The sequence below is a fragment of the Rhododendron vialii genome, chromosome 6a (genome assembly GCF_030253575.1).
Source record: "Rhododendron vialii isolate Sample 1 chromosome 6a, ASM3025357v1".
Lineage (NCBI taxonomy): Eukaryota > Viridiplantae > Streptophyta > Magnoliopsida > Ericales > Ericaceae > Rhododendron > Rhododendron vialii.
The window spans coordinates 5,426,546-5,443,244 of NC_080562.1; the positions used below are offsets into that span (position 1 = coordinate 5,426,546).

The window sequence follows — 16,699 nt, forward strand, 5'->3', positions numbered from 1 at the left end:
AAAAAATTGGAACGGGAGGGAGAAGAAAATTATCATTTTGACCCTCTCTACACTACCACGTTGCCATGTCAAGTTGTTGTCCCTAAGCCTCTTGTTGGCATCTTCTGGCAATAGCATAGTAGTTCTTTTGTGTTTTGCAGCATAGTACGTTGTGTTTTGTTCCTATGGCTTTAGTTTGGTCTTCGCTCATCGCTGACGTGTCTTCATTATTATAACGGTGACAGCACAGTTGTACTTTCACTTATTATTATCAATGCCTTTCTATCATGTTCCCAAAAAAATATATAATTATGTATAGTTATCTGAATCCACTTAGTTGGGATCACCGTACTTCAACAATCATGGGTTTATCTTGCCTCAAAGAAAAAGAAAAGCAACCATGTGTAATCCTGAAAAATTATTTAGTGATCGTGGTGTTCCGATACCCTTCACATCTAAACGTTAATGTGAAGCCTACCACTTAATGTGTTGGATTTACATGAATGAATGATTGTGAAGGGTGTTGGGAGACGGCGCCCGAATACCATTAATTACTCATTAACACCACATCTCTAGCAAGGGTTAATAGAGCCCTTAAGAGTAAGTTTACCAACTTAGCTATACATGCTTTTGAATGTATTTTAGTTATGCAAAACAAGAAAACAGCCATGCACCAGATTCTACAAACCCATAGGTATTATTGCTCCAACTACAGTGCTTAGGTATTTCTGGAGAAGAACTGTTCACAAGCGATAGAGTTCTTTATTATTTTTTTGTCGGGTCTCTCCCTTCTCTCTTCATTTGCTCCAATTTAAAAATAGGGTTAAAAAATAAAAGTAATGATATTTTAATAGAGAATAGGTTAAATAGATAGTGTTGGTGTAGTGTTGAAAGAAATGTAAGTAGATAAATGAAAAATGTGCATTATTCACAAGTTTTTTTAACTAATAACCGATAAACTTGCTCTTAGTATGGATTGCTTATTCGGGCGGGATAAGCAAGACCTCTGCAGGGGTTTTACCCCACCCCATCCCACTCCTGGTTCGCTTATTTGGGTGTAAAAAATTACCCAAAAAATCTAGCAAATCCCAACAATTGGAGGAGTCCTAAACAACTACTACAATTATCCCTAACTAGCATCAAATCCGTGATACGCACAGGCGAAGAATCCAAACAAATGATAAACTAAACAGGCATCTCTAAAACTCTAAAATAACAGCTTAGGATGGCTTGTCTGCTGTTTAACTCTCAACCGCATGAGGCAGTCCAATTTTTGTAATTTCTACTCTAGCTGAGCTGTCAATATCTGGTGAATTGGACTGCCTTTAAAATGGCAGACAAGCCAAATTCACAGCTTATTGGATGCATGTCAATCCCTTGAGCTTGAAATAAAATAAAAAATAAAAAATATTTTATCATGATTAATTTCAAAGCTCCGATTTTTATTTAGTCAATTAATCAACTTCATCTCGATTTTTACTTAGCCTATTATCAGAGCTGATAATTTTCATGCCCATTTTTGCTCTTCAATCCTCATGCAGCTGAACTCTTTAATTGTTATGCAGGCAATTGTGCTGGCAAAGGCAAAAGCAGTACTGCTAATGCTGCCACAGGAATGTAGCATAAACTTTAAAACATCAAATTTCCAATTGTTCCACAACACAAAAACAAGATGACAAACCATTCCGATACTAGGGAACAAATACCTAGTCGATCAATCCTGTTTGAATGGATTGAGTACTGCTCCGGAGAAATAAATTAAACCCGATCTCTCTTCCCTAATCATGAACACGAAAGGATGATCAGCCACAAAATTGTATCTCTTATTTTGTGGCCGCAACTTTGAACAAAATGGAACGGCTCGGGAATGAGTAATAGCTGCAGCCTCTGTCCCCTTCTCATCTATCTCGATATAAGCTTTCTGAAACATTTTTAATAGAAAAGGTTCGACATCATCAGTATTATGCACCATCTCGGACAAGTCTCTCGGATTCCCAATACTAGAAAACGATACCCCCATGTCGTCTATGACCTCTAAAACATTGAAATCGAACGAGAATTTGAATTTCGGGATCCAAAGTTCTTCAAGTGTCTCTTCTGTTAACTCGAAGTACTCTTGACTCAGAAACCTAGAATCGGAATTGAGCTTCCGAATAAGATTTTGCAACCCATCTCGCTCTTCTGGGAGAAAAAAATACATAGAGAAATTGTTGGGTTGGCAACTCTGATATGGGATTTTAAGGACCTTAAAACCATCAAACAATCCGTAATAATAGTCTTTACTGCTGGATCTGTAATAATAATCTTTACTGATAGTAGTCATGAATGGAACTAAAACAATGCTCCCATCCTGAAGATAAAATTTTCTTTTCTCAGTACTCCTTGCATCAAATTCATAGTCAAAGTCCCAAAGTCCTTTAAAGTAGAGTCTATTTGCAAGGATGAGTACTGTCTCGGGATCTACTGACCCATGTTGGAGGACCTCCTGATGCAGTATTAGCCCATGAGTAAATTTCATCTACCACTTGATCAGCCTGCATAGACATATTATGTTTTTTCACATGGAATAATGAAACATGTAATTTCAGTAGTTATCTACTAGTTGGGTGATCGTCACCACTTTAATGCTCAAAATCGTTGATTTTTTAGAGTTTGTCGAGAAGTTACCGATTTGGAAACACCAATTGAGTTTTTTAATTTGGTGCAAAAAAATTTTAAAAAATTCAATTAGAATACAAACTAACTCTTAATTAGGATAAATTACAACGTGGATTCAGCCCTAGGTTTGAGAACATGAGTCTGAATGTATTAAGTTTCAAAGTCTAGTTATTTAGGGAGGTATAGTATTTATTCCATAACTCCTTTAAAAGCAACACAACAAACATCTAAATTGCTGTCATGTTATTCTCCTAGTTTTCCTTCTTATTTTTTGGTTTTTTTATTTATATAATGATTATTTTGTCTTTGAATCTTTGTTTATTTTGGGACGGTATTATGGAGTTTTAGTCTAAAGAGTTTGATTTTGTTAAGCTAAAAAAAAAAGGTATATATTAGCCGAGGGATATTCGTAGAAGAAAGATTACCTTAGTTTGAAAATCAACATTGTTCGCTTCTCTTCAAAAAAAAAAAAAAAAAAACATTGTTCGCTTCGCAATTGAAAATACCTTTTAGAACATCCTCTTTGTACTTTGATACTAAAGGAAAACGTCGATCGGCCCAAGCTCCATTGACCATGGTCAAAATCGGACCGTTGCCAACGATTTCAGAGGACTTACCACCACCACCTGTTGCCACCGCCATCATCTTCCTAGATTTTGAATTGATTTCATCGACATTTTTGGACCCCAGAAAACCTAACATATGCTTCAAAGTATGGTCCGTTGATCCTGCAACCACCATGTTCAAAACCGCATTGGTTGATAGTGGGGAAGAGACTATGTTCTTGCCAAAAGAGTTTTGAATCTCCATAAGCATCAGCTGATTAGCAATCTGTGTGCAGAACTCCATTGTTGATCTGCTGCCTTTTAGGGTTTGTGCTATTGTGTGTTTGTACTTATATATAGGAGTTTTCGGCTTTCTTGATAGGCACGGCTTTTTTTGGTTCTCCCTGGACTTTCTTTGATTGTTTTGTAGTCATCAGTTTGCTTGATTTTTGGGTCAAATAAGGCCGACCTTTTTTTTTTCTTTTTTTCTTTCCATCCCTTGATTAATTTCACTCAGATAGATATCTAGCTACCCTGGTAGGACAAGCCTAAAAAATATCAACTACCACACCAAACACTCGTGCTCTCTGTGGAAATCGAACTCTCACTCAAGGTTATGAATCTCATTACGTACCGGCCAATATGTACGGGGTATTCACCAAATCCGGTACCCTACACCTCTAATTTCGTTCTGGCTCAAAATCAGTTGGTACCGGATGGTACTAGAGATACCGGACGATACCAAACAATTAATAACAAACTACTTTTTCTTTTTCTTTTTTATAAATATGTATATTATACTATAAATTCTTTTATGTTAGAAAATAACACTAATAGCTTAAATGGTACCCGGTATATCACTGGTACCAATATGTACCATATCAGTAGAAAATTCGGTACCCTTGGAGTGAGGGGCCGTGTTGTGCCCTTAAAGGGCAACAAGATGCTATCTCGGTCTTGCAGGGCCTGCATCTGTCTCGCTCCGATGATTGAAAACAATCATGTGAAAAATCAGCTCGATCATATATCATTAATTGCCTAATTGAAACATTTTTATTTTGAAAGGAATGGATCCGAAACACTGGATCAAATCCACTAAATTCCATTATTGGCAAGTTGTATGTGTTTTAATCAGGCACTTAATAATATCCAATTGAGTTAATTTTTTTGAATGATTGTTCTACTCGACGAGTTCTACGAAGTGAACGTTTTCAATCATTGAAGCGAGACCGAAGCAAACCCCACAAGGCCGAGACAGCACTGTGCTGTCCCTTGGAGGGCATAGCACGGCCCCTCAGTGTCTCTAGCTGGTACGGTATTCAGAACATTGCCCTCACCTTTCATGTAGAAGAGGTGAGAAAATGACCTTGGGCTACAAAGCCTATTGACGACCTTTTTGGTCATTAGCAATACAACTCCTAGGAATTTAGGATTCTGAAAATAAGGAAAACGAGAGTTGGACTTCTAATTGGCAGTAACAATCTACCTAATAAAACACAAGAGTGTGGGCCTTCACAAAAGACAAGTTGATCCAAGGGTTGAGATTGATTTGATCCAAGGGTTAATGTGTGCTCTCCAACTTTCTTAAGAAAACACCCACACTCTTACAAATATATTACAAAAATGTCATCGATTCTTTTTACCCATTGTTTATATTACAAAAATGTCCGCACCTACGGCACTATAAGAGTGAATGCGTAGTTCCGTAGGCACGGACAAACACTAGTACTTTATACGATTGTGGATTAAAAAGAAAAAAAACAATTCTATATACGATTGATTCTTTACGGAAATTATGGTCGTAACAATATCTATTTGCAAGAGAACATCAAACTATTTTTCAGATCCCTCATGACTATTTTCGAAAAAGCGTGCAACGGTCAAAAGGGTCACTAAAAAATACAAAAAGCATCACTAAAGGCTATACCAACGGTTCACCAGCCGTCGGCCAAACTGTTGCGAGATATCTGTTGTCGCTGTAGAGGTAAAGTGACGGTTTTGACGAGTGTTGGTATAGATTTTTTTTAGTAATGCGCGGTTTCTTTAGCGACGCTTAAAACTGTTGCTCAAGCCATTTTTTTTTTTTTAAAAAGCAACCATTGTGTGACATAATGCTCACGTGGCCTCCACGTGTTGTTGACGTAGCAGCTGCATGTCGCCCCCGTGGCGCTGACTTGGCAGCCGCATGTCGCCCCCATGGCGCTGAAAAAACCCGTTGGGAGATCCTAAATTTCTTGTAGTCGATGGAGAGCCCATGATTTAATTTCATCTATCACTTGATTAGCCTGCGTAGACATTTAGTAATTCAAAAATGATTCATAAAACATGTAATTTCAGTAGTTAAGTTGGGAACACCAAATGAAACTACAAACATATAGTTTCAGTTTTCATTGACCAATACAGATAATGGTAGGTGATGACTGATGAATGTGATGATCAAAGATCAGCAAACCTTGCAATCCTAAAGATCGAAACCACGGGAAGTTGTTAAAATTACGTAAAATGGAGGAAACATAACCAAGAGGATGCATGTCAATCCTCTTGGTTAAGCATCGATTTATACTTAGCCTATTAATCAACTTCATCTCAATTTTTTCTATTTATCAAAGCTGATAACTTTCATGTCGATTTTTGCTCTTCAATCATCATGCAGCTGAACTCCCTAATTGTCACGCAGGCAATTGTGCTGGCAAAGGCAAACGCAGTGCTAGTGGTGCCACTGGAGTGCAGTTTGAACTTAAAACAATCAAATTCCAATTGTTCCTCAACACAAAAACAATCTGAGTTAAGATGACAAACCATTCCATTACTAGGAACAAGTACCTAGTCAATCCTCTTTGATTGGATTGAGTACTGCTCCGGAGAACAAAATTAAACCCGATCTCTCTTCCCTAATCATGAATACGAAAGGATGATCAACAACGAAATTGTATCTCTTATTTTCTGACCGAGACGTTGCACAATATGCAACAAAGTGGAGATGAGTAATAGCTGCAGCCCCTGTGCCCTTCTCATCTACCTCAATATAAGCTTTTTGAAACATCTTTAAGATTAAGGCTTCGACTTTCTTAGTATTATGTATCAACCTGGACAAGTCTCTCAGATTCAAAATTCTAGAAAACGGTACCCCCATGTCCGAATTCATGACCTCTAAAACATTAAAATTGAACGAGAATTTGAATTTCGGAATCCAAAATTCATCAAGTGTCTCTTCTGTTAATTTGAAGTACTCTTGGCATAGAAACCCAAAATCCAAATTGAGCTTCCCAACAAGATTTTGCAACCCATCTCGCTCATCCGGGAGAAAAAAGTACATGGAAAAATTGTTGGGTAGGCAATTCTGATATGGAATTTTAAGGACCTTAAACCATCAAACGATCCGTAATAATAGTCTTTACTGCTAGCCATGAATGGAACTGAAACAATGCTCCCATCGAGAAGATAGAATTTTCTTTTTTTAGTCCTCCTTGCATCAAATTTATAGTCAGAGTCCCAAAATCCTTTAAAGTAGAGTCCATTTGCAAGGATGAGTACTGTCTTGGGATCTATGGACCCATGTTGGAGAATCTCTTTGATAAGATCTCTTGATGTAATATTAGCCCATGAGTTAATTTCATCTGCAACTTGATCAGCCTGCATAGACATGTCATTTTTCGCATGGAATGGTGGAAACATGTAATTTCAGTAGTTATATTCAAGTTGGGTGATCGTCACAATGAGCATTTTTCTGCTCAAATCGAACAGTCAGGGGTTGAGGATTGCTTCATAGGACTGGGGTCAATGCATCTCTTTATGAGGTAAAGTTGACTCTATACCTCCATGTGGGAGGTCAGGGTTCAAGTCTCGTCGTGGACGTTTGGGATTTATAGTGCTATGAATAGCCTCTTAAATTCTTTGTGGACTAAACCTTCTAACACTCCGCTAACAGATTAACACAATATTGGAAAGAAAAAAAACTCCAAAAATTTCATCATGACGCATCACCCATGGTCCACTTTTATGTTCAAAATCGTTGATTTTTTAGAATTTGTGAAGAACGTTAATCGATTTGAAAATACCGATTGAGTTCTTTAATTTGGTGAAAAAAACTTATATAAAAAATTCAATTGGAATACAAATTAACTAACTCTTAATTGGGATAAATTAATTACAACGTGTATTCAACTAGGTTTGAGCACATGAGTCGAATGTATTTAGTTTAGAAGTCTAGTTATTTAGGGAGATATAGTTTTTATTTCATAACTCCTTTAAAAGAACCATAACAAACATCTAAATTGCTATCATTTTATTCTGCTAGGTTTCCTTCTTATTTTTTGGTTTTATTTATTTATTTATATAATAATGCTTATTTTTTCTTTGAATCTTTGTTTATTTTGGGACTGCTACAATAGAGGTTTAATCTAAAGAGTTTGATTCATGTGAAGTCCAGTTGAATTTGATGACGAGATACCCAAAAAAAAAAAGTTATATTAGCCGAGGGATATTCGTAAAAGAAAGATTACCTTATTTAGAAAATCAACATTGTTCATTTCGCACTTGAATACCTTTTAGAACCTCCTCTTTGTACTTTGATACTAAAGGAAAACAATGATCGGACCAAGCTCTGTTGACCATGGTCAAGATCGGACCAAGCTTGGTTGACCATGGTCAAAATCGGACCATTGCCGATGATTTCAGAGGATCTACCACCACCACCTGCTGCCACCTAAGACTGTAAATGAGCTGAGTAGCTCGCGAGTTCGGCTCGGTAAGGGCTCGGTTCGTTTGATAAACGAGCCGAGCTCGAACCTAGCAGGGCTTGGCTCGAACAGGTTCAGCTCGGCTCGGCTCTAACATGCCAATATATAGGTTCGTGAACAGGTTCGTCTTGGCTCGAAATATATAGGTTCGGCTCGGCTCGGCTCGAATATGCCAATATTATGTTCGACTCGGCTAGTACGTTTAGCCAATTTTTCAATATTAAGGCTGAAAAGTTGACGAATTCGAGCTCGAATTCGAGCCGAGCCGGCTCGTTTATTCTAGACTGAATACTAATGAACTGAGCTCGAGCTTTGTACACTCTTGTCTAGCCGAACTCGAGCCAAGATTTTCAGGTTCGATTCAAACTCGAGCCGAGCTCGAGCCAGACGAATTCTGATCGAGCCGAGCTCGAACATGCCAATATTCGGTTCAGCTCGGCTCGTTTACACGCTTACTGCCACCGCCATCATCTTCCTCGATTTTGAATTGTTACATCGACGATTTGGACCCGAGAAAGCCCAACATATGCTTCAAAATATGGCTTGTTGATCCTACAACTACCATATTCAAAACCGCATTGATAGATAGTGGGGAAGAGACTATGTTCTTGCCTACAGGGTTTTGAATCTGCTTTAGCATCAGCTGATTAGCAATTCGTGTGCAGAACTCCATTGGTGATCTGCTGCCTTTCAGGGTTTGTGCTATTATGTGTTTGTACTTATATATAGGAGTTTCGGGCTTTCTTGATAGGCACGCTTTTTATTTTGTTCTCCCTGGACTTTCTTTGATTGTTTTGTAGTCATTTATTTACTTGATTTTAGGGTTAGATAGATAGGGCCGACATGTTTTGGTTTTTGTTTTTTTTTCGTCCCTCGATATCACTCAATAGATGTCTAGCATACCTATAAACAGAGGGGAAAGGCGTATTGTTAAGCGGCATACGAGTGGGATAAATTCAAAGGGTATCAACCACCACACCAAGTGCTCGCGCTTCTAGCGAGAATCGAACTTTCACCTTCCATGTGGAAGAGGGTGAGAAATTTATTGCCATTGGAAATTTGGACAACAAGTCCATTGGCAACCTTTATGTTCATTAGCAACATACTAAACTCCTAGGAATTTAGGATTCTCAAATTAAAAGAAGGAAAACGAGACTTGGACTTCTAATTGGCAGTAACATTATACGATTGATTTTGGGAATATTTTCTTTACCTAACTTATGGGTGGATATGAATCGACTAATAACATTTACAATTGGAATTGTCAATGGCTTCTTGCCCTTTTTATCCTAATGAAAAATTAAGAGAGGCTAGAAATATAAGTGCACGTGTCGCTTCCATTCTCACAGAAAGTCATTCTGCAATAATATGTAACATAGATAGATAGATAAATTCTCCTCAAGCAAAGAAGAAGATCCCATACTGATAGAGTTATTTGAACATAGAGAAATTGTTGGGTTTCCCACTTTGATATGGGATAGTAAGGACCTTGAAATTAACCATCATACGACCCAAAATAATATCTTTGACTACTAGTCATGAATGGAACTAAAACAGTGTTCCCATTGAGGAAAAATATAGTAATTTTCTATTTTCAGTCCTCCTGGCTGTGCATCAAATTTATAGTTATAGTTCCGGCCAAATCCCTTTAAAGTAGAGAGCAGTTGCAAGGATGAGTGTTGTCTCTCTAGATACAGACCCCTCTGGGATCCCCATGCGAGAGAATATTCCTGATAAAAACCTCTTGAGACAGTATTAGCCCACGAGTTAATTTCATCTCTCCAACTCGATTAGCCTGCATAGACACTTGTTTGGTTTAAAATGAAAAATAAAATCACGGAATTTCAGTAGTTTATCTCCTAGTTGATCCGCCATGGATCGCGACCCCCTTTCCTATAAAACATTAATAATTGTCTGGATGAGGATTTGGAAACCTGTTTGATTAAAACCTATATATATTTCGAAGGGAACATCAAAATATTTTTCAGATCCCTCAATGACTATTTTCAAAAGCGCGTGCGAACGCACGAGAGATTGATGATGCATTCAGTTTTTTGAACTATTTTCTTATAAAAGTTTTCAAAAAACTTTGATTTCGACAAAACCATCAAACATGGACGAAATTTCGTCTTATCAAACCTCGACGGAGAGCCCAATGAGTCTACCACTTGATTAGCTTGTGTAGACATAAGTAATTTCAAAAATGAATCATAAAACATGTAATTTCAGTAGTTATTTTCAAGTTAATTGGGATCATCTTCACCAAGAGCGGAACTATAGTCGGACCTGAAATTACTCCATAATGACGTACAGTCCACAAGCTCAGAAGAAGAAAACAATCTAAGTTTTTTTCAAGACTAGAGAGCATAGCTTTTAGGTACTCCATCAAACTTACTGTTCCGTTAAAGTTTTTATTTTTTGAGTACTTATTTTCTATTATATGAGCAGATCATTCTCTTACAATATGTCACCTTTAATTCAAAAAAAAAGTACATTTCCCTTAGTCGGAACGGCCCGTAGATCGGCCAAATTATGCAAGCATTCAAGCCAACTGCCAAAGAGACAGGGGAACACCTCTATTGGTTTGGCTTCCGCCAACAGGAGGGTAAAAATCACAACGGAGTAAATCTTCCCAGTTAAGGCCCAAACATTGCTCTCCTCTTGCCCAAATGAAATCAAAACCACAGTTCAAAAATACCCCTGCCCCAACACATGCAGTACTCGCCTACCCGGGCGTGCAACTCTGCTGTACATCGGCCAAATTCCCTCGAGTTTTTTGTGCATATTAATTAGGAAATCATCACACGCGTTTCTTGCGTAAGTGGAGAACTTTTTAAATGCAAGTATGCAACCTCCTGGTTTTTCAATCTTCTTGTCTTAGCAATGTGTTAATTGGAACACCGTTGCTCAGCACAGTTGCTAGAGTTGAGGCAGCTACTGTCAAAGTAAGAGGAAGAAAGGCAATGACCGAAGTGAGAGACCCAAAACCGGAAAGAGGCAAGGAGAAGTCAAGAAATGTAGCAGGTTTCATAATGAACACAGTCGTCTACTCAAAGAAGAAACTCGGAAGAAATTTGTTGTCCTCAATCACAGGGATAAACAAAAATAACCTTTCCAGGCGGATGATACTATAGCTCTTCAAACATCTATCGTCAAACCACACAAATCTTTCAAATGTGAACGCAACAATTTGTGATCGGTTTAACACAACTAAGCAACCGAAGCTTACAGCAAATTTAAGTAAAACAACAGCCTATACATATTTGTGAAACTCTAACAAGGAACACTAAATGCAACTACAAACATATGGTTTCATTTTTCGGTGACCAATATAGATAATGGAAGGTGATGAATGTGATGATAAAAGTTCAGCAAACCTTGCAATCCTAAAGACCAAAACCACAGGAAGTCATTAAAAGTACGTAAAATGGAGGAAACATAACCAAGAGAGTCTACGGTGAGTTCCTCAGGCATTCTCTGCATCAGCCATGACAATGTTGAGGCATTCAAAATTCCTCCTCCACTTCCAACACAATTTTCGGCAACGTAAGGCAAAGCCTGCATTTGGGGGAGTAAAACTAGATCACTGTAGCTTCTTTCCCACTAGCCAGTACAGAGACTAGCGCTCTCAGCTCAATTTCAACTGAACTGACCTGAACATAGAATCATCACCACTACTCCTGTTTTTTGTTTTTTATGGATTCTAGTTCTGATGCTATATAATAGTACTTCTGAAACCAAGCAAAAGAGAACATGATAGATTACACAACATCACATAAACTATCTTAAATCCAAAACATAACTCTATCCTTTGGATGCATGGACCCACACCTAGACATACCCATTCAAACGAGAAACATTAACTAAGCTTAATTTCATGATAAATACCAAAGTACCGGCTAAACCCCAATTAAGAACCGCTACAAAGTCAAGTCTTCATCATCTTTGTTCTGTTCATAACTTCTTTTTTTTCCTTTTTGAGAAAAAACAGTTCCCTTGTATACATAGAAAAAACAGATCACATACTAAGAGGAAGAGCTACCCTCATTGCCATTTGCCACCGCTGCTTCATGAATGACAGCTCGTTCAACATCAGAAATAGGAACCTTATATGACATACTACCTGACTCGGTATCTAATATTAACGACTGAACTGTGCATTCCGATGCTCTCCCATTCTTGATCCTTTGAACAAGCAAAAGACTATATGTAGATAGCACAACATGTAAGAGAGCATCTAGACAAGCACTAGTTTTCACATGTAATGAAGATGAAGCATTAAAACTTTCCCCTTCTCATCACAAGGTCACCCACCCTTGTAGAGTTGTATGCATAAACCACGATGCCCAACCAAGCGCAAGGAGTTGCACCATGCCCCATCTTTCTTGACATAAAAAATAAAACAATTATGCTCAAACTGAGAAGAAGACCCCATATTGAGAGAATTATTGAAAATCACTTCATACTGAGAGAAAAGAAGACACGACCTTGTTCGTTTGGAGATCTTAGAACTAGAATTGGCGTGCCTGAGAGAGTTACTGAAAATCACTTCATTACAGAATAATATATCAAAACACAAGCCCCATATGCGAGTACTAGTTGATGCTTACCCACAAGTCGTTATCAATCGAGAATAGTTGAGAGAATCATAAAACCTAGGTTCTGATACCAAATTTATAGCACCCCAACTTATCCCAAAACACCACCTACACGTCTCTCATAGGATTACCACCATCTCACTTCTCTCTCCCGTTTACCTCTGGTCATCACCGGCCACCTAACACATGCCTACCTTAAAAGAAAAACCATATTCACAAACACAATCGAGGCCACACCACCACCAACTACTAGGTGAAAATCACACAAAACAAAGAAAGTTATTAAAAGACCAGTGGTGGCACTGGGGTGGATATGATACTTATCATAGAGAAAACTTCAACCATTAAGTTCAAACTTTAACAAGTCAAAACTCCAGTTATTCAACACACAAAGAAAATCCAAACCAAAGTGACAATAACCATACAGGTTCTAAGAACAGGTACCTAATCAATCCTCTTGGATTGGATTGACTACTGCTCCAGTGAAAAAAACTAACCCAATCGCTCTTCCCTGATCATGAATACGAAAGGATGATCAGCAACAAAACGGCAACCTGACAGAGGGGGTGCACCTCCTCCTCTCAACTGCGCATGAGCTGAAGCCTCCGTTCCATTCTCATCTACTGCAATATAAGCTTTCTAAAGCATGTTTAAGGTAAAGAAGGGGATATCCTCAGAATTATGCACCATCTCGGACAAGTCTCTCGGATTCTTAATTATAGACAACGATTCCCCCATGTCATCCATGACCTCAGAAAAGTCAAAATCGAATGAGAATTTAAATTTCGGGATCCAAAATTCGTCAAGCCTCTCTTTCGTTAACTCAAAGTACTCCTCATTCAGAAATCTAGAGTCAGAATTGAACTTCCCAAGAAGATTTTGCAACCCATCTCGCTCATCCGGGAGAAAAAAATACATAGAGAAATTGTTGGGCTGGCGACTTGCATATGGTTTTTTAAGAACCTTGAATCCATCGAATGCCCCGTAATAGTACTTTTCAACAATATCACTCATGAACGGAACTGAAACATTGTCCCCATTTAGAAGATAGAATTTTCTATCTTTAGTCCGCGCTGCATCAAATTTATTTTCCCAAATTCCTTTAAAGTAGAGTCCATTTGCAAAGATGAGTGTTGTGTCTATAGGTACGGACCCACATTGGAGAATATTTTTTATAAGACCCCTTGATGCAGCATCAGCCCACAAGTTAATTTCATCTACCACTTGATTAGCCTACGTACACATTGCATTGTCCAAAATAAAAAATAAAGAACATGTAATTTCAGTAGTCTTCAAGTTAGGGTGTTCTTTTCAATTTTTATCTAACTTTTAATAACATCACATACTTACCATTGCATTGGACCAAAATTGTCTAAAAGCATAGTGTATTGGATTGAAACACAAAAATAGTGCATTTTTTTCTTGAAAATCTGTCTCATCATTTTGGCCCTCTTGAATCAAAATCTTGACTCCGGCATTGATTGGCTCGCCATTTCAAATTAAAACTCAATTATTTGTCTTGTTGAGGATTTGGAAGCTTGTTTTGATTTAAAAAATATATTTTGAAGGAACTTTTTCAGATCACTCAGAACAATTGCCACACCCCCACACACACATAACTACTTTCAAAAAAACATTGATTTGGACCCAACCATCAAATATGGGCGAAATCAATGTTTTAGGAAATTAACTTTGAGAAAACACTGTTTATTGTTCAACTACTTAAAATTTGTGTGTTTCTATTCGAGATTTTTACAGGCATGTTCTTAGTGGACTGCTTCATCTTAAAGTGATTGATTGTATGAAATCCAACGGAATATAACGACAAACTTTAGAAAACATGAAACAAAAGGGTTGGTCTTGGTCAAGGCCTGAGACTCAAGATTTGCTCTCTTCAAGGCTATGAAGCACGGGTACTTCAGAAATGTCGCCGTACACGTACCGGGTACGGGTACGGGTATGGGTACGGCGCCGGTAAGGCAAAAACGTACCGGGTACGGCAAAATTTGATCGGGTACTTTTGATAATTTTGGGTACGGCATGGGTACGTTTTAGCCCAAAATGATTTTTTTTTCAAAATTTTAGGGATTTTTTGTAAATAATTATAAAATATGGGCTTATTGTGTAATTTTTTTGTCTTTTATATACACATACACGTTTACTGAGTCACTAAGAGAGGCAGCGGTCTAGGGCTCCAAATCGGAACAGAAGACGTAAGTTCTCTCTCTTTTATATATACATACACGTTTACACTGAGTCAATGTTTGTAAGTACTGTTGGTATGTAAGGAATAAGGAACTCGTCTAGCTTTGATCTAGGCACGTTGAACTTGATGTATGAACTTTGAACTTTTATCTATGTTGCTTTTTGTTGGTAAAATGGGTTTATATTTCATTTAAAGCAATAAAAAATAGAAAAAAAATTATATATCTATTCGCTATACCCCCGCCGTAGGGTTTTGCCGTTTTCCGTACCCGTACCCGTACCGTGTACCGCGTACCCGTGCTCCATAGCTTCAAGGTCTCAAGATATCAACTCTTATATATAGAGCCCGTCCATACAGAGCTTTGATCCGACTTTAATTGGGCTTCCCCGCTAGTTGGCAGTGGTCAAGGCCTCGAAAAGGAGGCCAGGGACTTAACGTTTCCTCTCTTCTAAGGTCTCAGATTCAAAACTTCTGATATGCTATCAACTCCTTTGGGGCCGTCCAAACGAAATTTTGGTCCGATTTTAATTGGACTCCCCACATGTGGATAATGACATTGCCGTAAATGTTCCGTGGAAAATAAAATTCTCGAAAAAGTGAAGTGTGGTGTAGTAAAGGAAAACAAATTTATTTTTCTGTTCTGAAAACTAAAATTCCTTCCTTTTGGAAAGATCGATTTTACAGGAAAGTGTTTTTTAGTGGAAAAGTTGAAGCTGTAAATTCTACAATTTTTTGGTAACTAAAGTTGATTTTCTCAGCAAGTCAACAGAGCCTTATAAAACATGCATATATATTAGCCGATGGAAAATTTCGAGAGAAATATTACCTTAGTTTGAAAATCAACATTGTTCGCTTCACACTCGAAAATACCTTTTAGAACCTCCTCTTTGTATTTAGGAACTAAAGGAAAACGTTAATCAGCCCAAGCTCCATTGACCATGGTAAACACCGGACCATCACCACCACGCAGCATCGCCATCATTTGTCTCGATTTTGAATTGATTTCATCGACGTTCTTGGACCCAAGAAAGCCCAACATTTGCTTCAAACTATCACCCGTTAATCCTGCAACCAACATGTTTAGAACGGCGTTGATTGATAGTGGAGAAGACACTATGTTCTTGGAAACCCCTTTCTCGATTCCCTTGAGCATCAGCTGATTGGTAATCTGCGTGCACGACTCCATTGTAAGTAGGAGTATCTCTTTCGATTGGGTTTTCTCATTGTATGTGTCTATATTTATACTGTATGTGGTTTAGAGAAATTTTTCGATACCGAGCGAGTATATCCCATGGTACCTTCTCAGCACATCTGGGCCGTCCAATACACTTTTGGACAGTTCGAATTGAAACCATCTCTTCTCTCACCTCTACACTTTCTGTCTTCTTTTTCTCTCTTCAAATTGAGTCATCCAAAAACGCAATAAACGGCGGCACCACGTGGTACCCACCCGACACTAAAAAAAATTCTACTTCAAAGTTTGGTGATAAAGAAACCTAAGCAACTTAGGAAAAATGCATATCAAGAAAATAAATATAGCTTAACTAGGAAATATGAATAATAGCTAGCCTAGTCTAAATAGAAAACATAATAATAAAACTTTCAAAATATCGTAACGTAATATTCTCTTGATATTATTCTAGGGCGCTGCTATTCGCAGCCTTTTATTTTTTTCCATAGTCCACTACATTTCGGTAAATGGTTGTTGAAAATCATACATAACATTTCGGTAAATAGTTGTTGAAAACAAGATTATATTTCAGTAACTACATGTCGAAAATATGTTCAACTTTCGGTAAACAACTGTCGAACATATATTTTCGGTAAATAGCTGTTGAAAAAAATATTATATTTCGGTAATTGGATGCTGAAAATATATCTCAATTTCGGTAACTAACTGTCGAGTATAATTGAAAATTTTTAACGGGCTATGAGAGAAAATAAAGGACTGCGAATAGCAGCACTCTTATTCTA

General features: G+C 37.8%; 3 protein-coding genes across 3 annotated transcripts; all 3 read right to left on the reverse strand.

Moving 5' to 3' along the window:
• Window positions 1-1,486: 1,486 nt before the first annotated feature.
• LOC131328301 (serpin-ZX-like) lies at window positions 1,487-3,486 on the reverse strand. The gene is made up of 3 exons (XM_058361261.1): window positions 3,118-3,486; window positions 1,770-2,464; window positions 1,487-1,583 (listed from the first exon to the last, which is right to left on the reverse strand). The coding sequence occupies exons 1-3, from the start codon at window positions 3,484-3,486 to the stop codon at window positions 1,487-1,489; spliced, it is 1,161 nt and encodes a 386-aa protein (XP_058217244.1).
• Window positions 3,487-5,801: 2,315 nt separating this feature from the next.
• LOC131328302 (serpin-ZXA-like) lies at window positions 5,802-8,594 on the reverse strand. Its single transcript, XM_058361262.1, has 5 exons — window positions 8,484-8,594; window positions 7,780-7,887; window positions 6,606-6,815; window positions 6,060-6,522; window positions 5,802-5,962 (listed from the first exon to the last, which is right to left on the reverse strand). Exons 1-5 carry the CDS (start codon window positions 8,592-8,594, stop codon window positions 5,802-5,804), a joined length of 1,053 nt encoding a protein of 350 aa, XP_058217245.1.
• Window positions 8,595-12,834: 4,240 nt separating this feature from the next.
• On the reverse strand, window positions 12,835-15,911 carry LOC131328303 (serpin-ZX-like). The gene is made up of 3 exons (XM_058361263.1): window positions 15,663-15,911; window positions 14,462-14,536; window positions 12,835-13,752 (listed from the first exon to the last, which is right to left on the reverse strand). Exons 1-3 carry the CDS (start codon window positions 15,909-15,911, stop codon window positions 13,159-13,161), a joined length of 918 nt encoding a protein of 305 aa, XP_058217246.1. The 3' UTR covers window positions 12,835-13,158.
• Window positions 15,912-16,699: the final 788 nt, after the last annotated feature.

What these genes read in the sequence shown, in the direction of transcription:
- LOC131328301 (XM_058361261.1), bottom strand. Translation starts at nt 3,486, where the DNA reads ATGGAGTTCTGCACACAGATTGCTAATCAGCTGATGCTTATGGAGATT. An exon ending in TCAATTGCGAAGCGAACAAT is followed by an intron (nt 2,465 to 3,117) that starts GTTTTTTTTTTT and finishes ATACTGCATCAG; the next exon opens with GAGGTCCTCCAACATGGGTC. An exon ending in GTGGCTGATCATCCTTTCGT is followed by an intron (nt 1,584 to 1,769) that starts GTTCATGATTAG and finishes TTCCTGTGGCAG; the next exon opens with CATTAGCAGTACTGCTTTTG.
- LOC131328302 (XM_058361262.1), bottom strand. Translation starts at nt 8,594, where the DNA reads ATGGAGTTCTGCACACGAATTGCTAATCAGCTGATGCTAAAGCAGATT. An exon ending in ACCATGGTCAACAGAGCTTG is followed by an intron (nt 6,816 to 7,779) that starts GTCCGATCATTG and finishes ATGTCTATGCAG; the next exon opens with GCTGATCAAGTTGCAGATGA. An exon ending in GATTAGGGAAGAGAGATCGG is followed by an intron (nt 5,963 to 6,059) that starts GTTTAATTTTGT and finishes ATCTTAACTCAG; the next exon opens with ATTGTTTTTGTGTTGAGGAA.
- LOC131328303 (XM_058361263.1), bottom strand. Translation starts at nt 15,911, where the DNA reads ATGGAGTCGTGCACGCAGATTACCAATCAGCTGATGCTCAAGGGAATC. An exon ending in ATGGTCCGGTGTTTACCATG is followed by an intron (nt 14,537 to 15,662) that starts GTCAATGGAGCT and finishes AATTATCAAAAG; the next exon opens with TACCCGATCAAATTTTGCCG. An exon ending in CATACCCGTACCCGTACCCG is followed by an intron (nt 13,753 to 14,461) that starts GTACGTGTACGG and finishes ATGTGTACGTAG; the next exon opens with GCTAATCAAGTGGTAGATGA.